The sequence below is a fragment of the Ailuropoda melanoleuca genome, chromosome 5, assembly GCF_002007445.2.
Source record: "Ailuropoda melanoleuca isolate Jingjing chromosome 5, ASM200744v2, whole genome shotgun sequence".
Classification (NCBI taxonomy): domain Eukaryota; kingdom Metazoa; phylum Chordata; class Mammalia; order Carnivora; family Ursidae; genus Ailuropoda; species Ailuropoda melanoleuca.
The window spans coordinates 15,492,748-15,502,292 of record NC_048222.1 but is presented as its reverse complement, the minus strand read 5'-3'; the positions used below and the strand labels follow the sequence as shown (position 1 = coordinate 15,502,292).

Genomic DNA, 9,545 nt, shown 5'->3' with positions numbered 1-9,545 from the left:
CCCCCCCCCATGTCTCAGACCAGCTACTAAAGGAGCGACACTGAAAATTGAAGCCACAGAGACGATATTTTTAAATCAAAACAAACATGGAGGACTCAAGGATTGGGTTGCTTTGTTCTAATGTGTCGGCACTTGCACTCATGCAGACAAACACGTACACCCTGAACATGACAGAAAATCTGGCTGATAGTTTCAGATTGTTATCTAGTTCCACCACTTGATGACAGGTCATCTTAGCCCGAAACTAAGGCAAATTCAGGAACTACGTCAAGGTCATACAGTCCGTTCAGCCTTTTCTCCTTCAGTCAGCCAGAGCAAGGCTAGGAACCTGTTTCTCCACTTTATTTCCAACGGCACCTGCCCTTTTGAGATACTACACACATTCCCTGCTTAAGAACCAGTCTTGCAAAGGAAAAAGAATTCATATTGGCAGAGGAAGTCTACAAAATGCATGAAAGAGGAGCCATCTTTCCATTATTTGGAAGTGGCTCTTTTCTAAAATGCAGGGTTAGATTATTTTTCTATGAAGATTTTCCGGACAGAGGTCAGTGCAAATGAGGTGTCTTGCTGTGCTATGGTTCACTTTCCCACAAATGGTACAGGGTGACTGTAAAGTAGCAGACTTTAAAACAACTTACTACACATATGTATATGCAATAGAAAGTGCTGATCTCTTCGGGAAGCTGCATGACATTGCTAATGAATTGCTATCTGTCTGAATATCTATATGGCACGTGGAAGTCTCTTTCTCTGTGCCACAACATTGCTGGAAGCCCACCTTTGCAAATACTTGGGAAGCCACTCCTCTCGCCTTCTACCTACACCCAGGACTTCAAAGTCACTCCTAGTTTTTGCCCCAAACCAGCATGACCAAGCATAACTGTCCAGCTCACTCTCCAGACTCGGCTCTAAACTGCTTTGTTCCATTAAAACAAAGCAAACTAAAACAAAATCACCATAAAATGAAGTGATCTCCTTGTCATTACAGAAGTAAGCTCAGAAGTTAGGTCCAAAATTCAGATTCTAGAGGCTCTCTTGTCACCTGTGGTCTGGTTAGCATGACCATCCGAGCAGCCAAAGGCGTCTGCATAAATCACCCAAGTCGTGCTATTTGTTAAGGTTTGGGTCACTGTGATTTATTGTTGTACCTTACAGTTCTTCTGCATAAGAAGCAATGGTGTCTGCATTCGCTTTACCCTTCTCATAGATTTCAAAGTATGGATGAGAGAATCACCTGATTTCTACCTTGGATAAAGGAAAGTGAGGGACAGGTGTCCTGCTTTTGCCAGATGACTGGGAACTTGGGTCCTAATCGACAGTTCTCGGGACTATTGGTGTGTTTCAAAGTGCAAGGAGAAGACACATCCCTAAACCCAACTCTGCCGTTTGTGGGTCCCTCTAACAATCGAAGACTTTCAGGGATGTAGGGGTGGGGAGAGGTCTCTCCTCAGTCTCTGCAAGCACTTGAATGCCACCAGCTCTTTTTTGGATGGACAGCGCCACGTGCGCGCGCGCACACCCGGTTTCACGCACCTGAGGCATCTGCGGATCGTTGATGTCCCAACTGAGCTTCATGCCGTAGGAGCACACGCAGTCCGCCTTCTGTCCCACTTCCACCAGCATCTGTCCCACCTTGGCCTGCGCTCTCCGCCAACGATCCTGAAAGATAGAAGAAAAAAACCTAGATGGGCAAGGTGATGTTTTCCCTCTTTAAAAATGAATTGGATAGATATGGAAAGACAAAGACACACAGAGAGACAGAGAGAGAGAATTTATTTAGAAATCCAGAAGTGGTGGACGAGGGTTAAGAGCTCTGTTCTCCGCCGCGGTGCTGAAAAGTCTCCCCTCTGAACGCAGCGTCGGCGCCTGACAGCTGCCCGCACGTTTATAATGACACGTCTCCCCAGGCTCCGCCTTTCCTCGCTCCTCGTCAGCTCCCACCCTCCCGGCACCAGCCCTCCCCGGACAGACGTAGGAACCGAGGGAGAGGGTGACCCGAGCCCTCGGGAAACTGAAGCCAGGAAGTCTAGGGGCGAGGGCGGGGGTGGGGAGTTGGAGGGTCTCTTTTAAGTTGAAATCTTTCCCCCCAGCCCCTAACCTCGCCTCGCCTCTGGGGTTTCGGACTGCGTTTAGATGGAAGGTTTTGAGACAGAGGTTTTCCAGCAAAGTCCCCTGAGAACCGATATTCAGTTCCTAGGCTCCGTTTGTAGGAGCTTAGCCGTCGTGCGCCCTAGTCTGGGTAAATGCGCCCAAGCCAACTAACTTTGGACTTCTGCCCGCGGGTTTTGTCAGAGCTGTTGTGAGTGTTCGGGAGTCTGTGCTTTTTTTCGGGGGGGGGGGTTGGGGGCCTGGCGTCCGAAGGAATGCCAAAGGTCCCCGTGAGGTCTCGGGCCTAGGTGTACCTAGGCTCCGGAGGGGCTGCTCAAGGGACATGGACCAGTGGGGCGAAAGTCCCTAAAGTGAACCTGGAGAAGGATGGGGGAGAGGAACTAAGGGTAGCTGGACGGGGAAGGGAGGGGGTGGGCTCTGCGGGCCCCGAGCGCACAAGCAGGACGCTAGGCGCTCGCGCTCTCTTTCTCTCCGGCTCTCCTCTCAGCTCCCTCTGGGGATCAGTTTCCTTATCTGCTTTAACAGGGATTGGGACTCTGAGTTCTCAGTAGCCATGCACCGGAAACAACGTTTTTTTAAAGATCGTCTTTACTGGTATTGTCGCGGAAATACCCCCATTCCATCTGGGGAGGTTTTCTAGAGCCTGGAGGAGCCAGGTGAGAGGGCGCAGGACGCTATGGATTCCCCGGGACCGACACCAAGAACTCGTCTGTTTATCCGCCTCATTGGGGTGATTCCGGTACCTGGAGGCATCCAATAAAAGAAATCGTTTGAAATGGCTTAAATCTCTTCGTAACCACTCTGAGCGGCGAAGGAAGTGTTTTCCCGGAATTTTTTCTCGCGCCTTTGCTTTGCAGGCGGCACGCTTCGGGTGGTTCCCAGCCCTATTTAGAAAAGAGCCGCCCTGAAGGCCAATCACTGTTAGAGGGGGATGCTTGGACCTACGTCCCTCCAAACCCCGAAGCCGGCGCGCCCTAGATCTGGACGTCGCCCAGCACGCTGCGGGCGCACAGAGTGATGCTGCCTGGGATCCGGCCGGCGGCGGGCCCTGGCCAGCACCTCTTCCGGGACCAGTGTCTTCGTTTGGCCAAAGGCGGAAAAAGCAGACGCTCCTTTAACTCACAACCTGCGCTAAAATAACTGTCCTCGCGGTCCTCTCACTTCCCGGTCAAGGGCACAGTCAGGTCTGTTAGGAAAGTCAATTCAGTAGTGAGACGCTTTTCAGAACCACCAGCCACGGGCAGCCGAAGGCTCCGGCGACGGAAAATGCCAGTTTTGGGCAGTTTCACGAATTTTCTTCTTTCTCTAGTGCCAAGCTGGATGCTCCTCCCAACCGGAGGCGAAAAGTCCACGCAGAAATAAGGGACTTGTTCATCCCCCAGCCTCTCCTCTCCCAAAGTTCTCTTTTCTGAAAGATCGTGTAGGTTGGGGTTTCCGATTAAAATCACTCTCCCGTAGTCGCCACGAGAGTCGGGAAGGAAAAGAAAAGAGTGTCCACTCTTCCCCCAGGAATTCTGTCGGCAGATTTTCATCAGATGAACCAACTGCCGAAGCGCCGGCCATTCCTGTCCGTCAGTTACTTTTTATGCTGTTTGTCTTCCAAACGTTAAAATTATTCACCCTTTTCTTTTACGAATACCTATTAAGTTAATTGTGATAAGTTAAGGTAATATATACTTTTAAATGTTTTAACATAACTTCGAAGATAATTTAAAATCACCTCTGAGCCTGCATAGACGTTAATTTCAGATCTTATTGTGAAGACTATTAGAATCTTTCTTGTCTATACAATCTTGGAATGTTCCTAGAGAGTCTTTACCCTTCAAAAATAAAAATACATACACTTTTTAACGTTAAAGCCAAATCAATTAATTATATACCTTTTGTTCTAAATGGCTTCTGGTGTCCAGAGAAATGTCATAGAGTCTCTGCCATTATTAGTTTCAGAAGAATTAAAATCTTTATTTCATGTTGCTCTAAAATTATGCCTCAGTAAAACGTTAGTAAAAGAAGTTAATTGATGGGCACCTGGGTGGCTCAGTTGGTTGAACATCTGAGTTGATCTCAGCTCAGGTCTTGATCTCAAGGTCCTGAGTTCAAGCCACAGGTTGGGTGTGGAGCCTACTTTAAAAAATAAATTTAAAAAGCTAATTGAAGTGAAAGTTTGAAAATAAAAATAAATAAGTAGTGGTTTTGTCTCTTGTGTGGTCTTACATTTCTCCAGAAACTTTGAATGCATTAGCAACCCTATAGTTTGGAAGGATATGTTTTCCCCAAAATTTCTGTAAATAATTGATTAGGAAGATTTGCCTATTATTAAGCAAACAGTAATTTTATTACATTCCCATTGTTATTTTATTCAGTAACATCAAATGCACTTAAACTGTATTTTGGTAATTGTTTGTTACTATCCTATTTTTTTTTTCCTGCACTAGGATTTTCATTGATTTAGAACACTGTATTTTCACAGCTGGCTCTTCCTTCATTCCTATTTTGATATAGTAAAAGCCCATTCATTCAAAAACAAAGGAAGGAGGCTTTACATTTGCTAGGCTTAGATAAAAATCAGGAAATTAATGTAAGTATATTTACATCATATTGGCCAGGAAACAGATACGATGATCTTTGAAATAAGTATCATTTTGATGGGACCGCAGGTGTCGGGGCTGACCTAGGCTGACCTAGCAGAGATTCTGGTTCTAGTAGGTCCTGCTTTGCTGTCAACAAATATCTTCTGTAAATATCTTGACATGAAATACCCGTAGTTTGTAATTAAAACACAAATTGATTTTTACACAAGGAACGTTTAGATCTGAGGGGTCGTTTGGTTTGTTCTAAGAAAACGCCAGTCCAATTTATTTTTGCCACTGTTTACCTAAACAGGTGGAAACCTGGCCATTAGTCCACACCCTAGCTGGGTTAAAGGAAGTAGGTAGAAAACAAGCAGAATGGATGAAATTATTTGTTTGCTTTTAAAATTTTTTCTGTTTTGTTTGGTTTTGTTTTTGACTGAGTACACCATGTTATTTTAAAAAAGTCGGCTTTTGTGAATCCTGGAATATTCGCACAATTTCAGGTACAAATCTGATTCTTAGGGGAAAATCCAGTTTTAATCTGTATCAATAAGAACAGACCAAAGACCGTTCATCCAGCTGTTAAAGGTGGAGAGAAAACTGCCGGCTTCCGCAAAGGAGACTTGTATCAGTCTCGAATTCCACAAATCAAGAATGTTTACATGACGTTGTTCACGTCCTCTGAGAAATCGCTTTAAGGTGTGCGTGCGTGCGCCGCGGTGGCCTGACCGGGATTGCTAATTACTTGCAAGGGTATCTTGCGTCTCAAAGAGGGGTTTAGTAAGCTTCAGGTGCGGCTTAAATGATTAGCGTCCCCGGCGAGGATTGGAACTCAAAAGCCGCGGGGGTCCCCGGGCCCTCGCCGTAGTGCAGTCCAGCCCGCCTGGGTTTTGGGCAGCAGAACCACAGGAGGCTGAGCGCGGCGAGCTTGCGAGGGGCGCTCTGGGCTGAGAGCTCGCGATGCGGGCGGTGAGTGAGCCTGGGAGGGCCCGGGTTTGGTCTAGGCCTCACTCCGCGGTTCAAGGGGGGTGGGGGTGGGGCGCAAGGACGCGTGGTCCGTCGGGCTCTGGGTGCCGAGGCTGGCGCGTTCTCCTCCAGGGACCCGGCACCTACTACCATGCCGTGACGCCTGGGGAAGAGGGGGGGGGCGGGGGTGAGGGGGCTTGAGCCCTTCAACCTCCTTACGTTTGCTTGGAGTTTATCGGGAGCTTTCACTGAGGCAACCAGGCAGGAGAGAAACCTCTGATCCCTTGCTCAGAGAAGGGGAAACTGGAGAATTAATGTTTAGAAGGCAATGAGATAGTTCTCAATTTGCTCCGGATGTTTTCCCAGCCCCTGTTGCTCTGTAGACCACGCGGTGACATTAACCCATCTGGGCCCCGGATCTATGGTCCCAAGTGCGGGGACTTGGACTACCTGCCCTGTGGGTAAAGTTTTCTAAAACGCCTCTGGCCCGGATTTGGGGGTGGATTGGTCCCGCCAGTGCTTCCACTTCTCAACATTCGTTTAACCAAAATCACTGCTGGTGGAAAAAAAAAAAAAGGTCAGGATTTGGGTCTTTGAATTCACCCAACATTTCATATTTGTAAATAATACTATTGTAACATATGCTGACATTCAAGGACCTTGGTCAAGTACATATAGAAGTAGGACTGTGGGCCCAAGCTAGATTTTTAAAAAAAAACCTCTTTAGAAGATCTTTGGAGTCGATTTTTTTTTGTGTATTGTACTTTTAAATGTTGGGGTGAAGCGAGCAGATGAAATGCTGTTATTTAATGTAGCATAATGTGTTGTGAAAACCGAGGTGGCAGACCCGGGGATTATACTTGAGGAAAAGGTGTAACAACCCGCTACTAAAGGTCTTGTGAATTCTCTTTTGGTTGTTGTTAATATTTGATCCTTGGAGCTGTGGTGAAAGTCCCAGAGAAGTATTTAAAACTCACTGAAGTCAGAGACCTAAAGCTCAATCTCCTGACTGGGCTTGAAACACTCTTTCCAAAACTTCATTTTATAAGCTCTCATTCCAAAAATGGTTCATTAATCCAAAGCCTTCTGTTTTATATTGTCACTACAGAGTTTGTCTGTCTTGTGTGGTGGTTGATTGCAAGGATGTTTGCTTTGCTTCTTGGGAGAGTCTGTATTTGTCATGGTTCTAAAGAAGGCTAGATACATTATTTCTAAGTGGTGTGTTACTTAGACCTGTAAGCAGCATGAGCAAACAAAAAGTTTTTGTTCAGGATGACAATATGAAGCTTCATTTCTTTTATTTTTTAAATCTTGAGATGCATTTCGAGACATTTTTTTAAACAATGTTTTTGTACACAGGAAGAGGAAGGTCCTTTGCAGGCTGTTGAGGAAGATGCTGGGAGTGAAATTGCCCCGGATGCTTTCTATGTAAAGATCAAGCTTATTTTGGGGGGGGTACTTGGGGGTGGGGTGTGTGCATGCCCTCTTTCTAGTTCTGTTTGCTGGGCTGTCAGCACAGTCGTTCCTCAGTTGCTCAAGCCAGAGGTAGAGAAATCTTTCCTCCTTCTCCTTCCCTAATCTACATTCAGTTTATCACCACGCCTTCGAGTATCCTACCAAGATCATAGTCTAAACTATCTTGGGCCAGGTACTATTCTAGGTAGACAGTATTGAACAAAACAGATCTAATTCCTGCCCTCATGGAGCTTACAGCCTGGGAGAGACAAAGAAACCGGTTACCAACCAAAGGGAAGGAATAGGAAGAAAAGGAAGAGGGTATCATCATGGAGAACTGAGAAAGGCACTTGCCTTACTTGAGATAGTCTTGGAAGATGGACCTAAAAAGGGGATATTGAAGCTGAGATTGAGGGTAATGAGGAACCAGCCAGGTAGAAAGTGGTGGGGAAAAAGCAGTCTGGGCATAGAACAGTCAGTGCAAAGGTCCTGAGGCAAAGCAGAATTTGATTTTTTTTTTTTAATTTCAATGTAATTTAACTTTGGGTTTTTTTGTTTGCTTTTGTTTTTTGACTTATTAGTAGGGAAGTCAGGCAGAAGAAGTTGACAGATCAAATCATGCAGAGCCCTGAAGACCAAGGCAAAGGGTTTGGAATTATTCTGAGTGCAGGGAAGCCAAGTAGAGTTTTAAGCAGGCAGAGGCCAGAGCTTCTGAGTCAGAGAATCTGAGTGTAAATCTCAGCTGGCTGATCTCATGCACGTTCTTAACCTTTCCCAGCCTTGCTCTTCCCAGATAAAGAATCTGTCTTTTCAGGGTGTGGTAAGGATTAAATGAGAACATCTGTGGAACACTCTTGGCACAAAAAGGTTCACTTAAAAATGCGCTAACTTAAAAATATTCCATCTACATGTTTAATTTCAAATGCTACTTTTCCATTTAAATCAGTACCAAGAATATGTGGAATTTGGGGCTGTATACAGTAAAATGCCTCCTTATTAAAATAATACTGTATATTGGTAATTTATCCTGGAATAATGAACTGAGTATCATAACTTTATAGTACAGATACTTAACGAAGTGTCTGTTCAAATTATGTATTTAGAAGTAGGTCTTGGCTGATGTTCGGGTGAATTTCATTCGTAATGACAATTTACATACTTAGTCAACTCTCTGTAATTGTGGAATTCATTTTCTTCTATTCTGATCATTTATGTCCCTTATAATAGGTTTGCATTTTTTAGTGTCTTAGGATTCCTAACATTACTGAGGATAAAGTCTCTTCTCCCAGAGATCTATACTTCTTTTTTTTTTCTTTTTTTAATAATATTTTTTTATTATATTATGTTAGTCACCATACAGTGCATCCCTGGTTTTTGATGTAAAGTTCAATGACTCATTAGTTGCATATAACACCCAGTGCACCATGCAATACGTGCCCTTCTTACTACCCATCACCAGCCTATCCCATTCCCCCTTCCCCTCTTAACCCCTCAGTTTGTTTCTCAGAGTCCATAGTCTCTCATGCTTCATTCCCCCTTCTGATTACCCCCCCTTTCTTTATCCCTTTCTTCTCCTACCGATCTCCCTAGTTCTTATGTTCCACATCTTCTTTATCCATTCATCTGTTGAAGGACACAGAGATCTATACTTCAAGTGTAGTTCTCCCTCAGCCAGTGGCTCTCTGATTTAGCATGTAAGAGAACCCCCTGAAGGCCCCCCAAGTGTTTCTGATTCCTAATCAGTTCCCAGGTGATACCACGCTGTTGATGGTCCACGAACCACATTTTGCAAGCTGTCTTAAGCCAACAAGCTCAATCACTGGCTAAATGATTTACTGTTCAAGATATAACTATATTTATCCTCCATTACTTCCACATTGAACTATTGATGCTAGAAATAATACTTTGAAATAAATGTTCTGGGGGGGAAATAATTTACAAATTATCAACTTTCCAGCTTCAATCACTGATTATTGATGAACTCCATGATAAAGGATTTCAGAAAATAAAAGAATATTTTGAACAGCGAGCAAGCCACGTTCCTCAAAAATACAATCATCTTGTATTCTACCATCTTGACAGATCAATAAATAAGGCAAGTAAAGTTGTTTTTGTGGGGAGAATACCAATGTGTAATTATTTGTAAGGCTTCCTCCGCCCCACCCCCTGGCCAAGTTTTATTGAGGTATAATTGACACACAGCACTTTAAGGAGTGCAGAATAGTGATTTGACTTACATGTTTTGTGAAATGATCACCACGATAAGTTTAGTTAACATCCACCATCTCCTATAGATACAAAATAGAGAAAAAAATTTCCTTGTGATGAGGGGCACCTGGCTGGCTGAGGCAGAAAGGCAGGGGGTCAGGAGTTCGAGCCCCACTTCGGGCATAGAGATTACTTAAATAAAACCTAAAAAAAAAAAATTGCGATAACTTTTAG

The 9,545-nt window shown here is 44.6% G+C and overlaps 1 protein-coding gene across 1 annotated transcript in view; it reads right to left on the bottom strand.

The window, feature by feature from the left end:
- The window catches only part of GCM2 (glial cells missing transcription factor 2), an 11,624-nt gene extending 7,952 nt beyond the window's left edge, over positions 1–3,672 (bottom strand). Inside the window, exons 1-3 of the mRNA XM_019796050.2 lie at positions 3,558–3,672; positions 2,702–3,186; positions 1,534–1,659 (exon numbers count right to left, since the gene is read on the bottom strand). Of these exons, the coding sequence (XP_019651609.2) occupies positions 1,534–1,659; positions 2,702–3,186; positions 3,558–3,672 (726 nt within the window). The remainder of the gene's footprint in view (positions 1–1,533; positions 1,660–2,701; positions 3,187–3,557) is intronic.
- Positions 3,673–9,545: the final 5,873 nt, after the last annotated feature.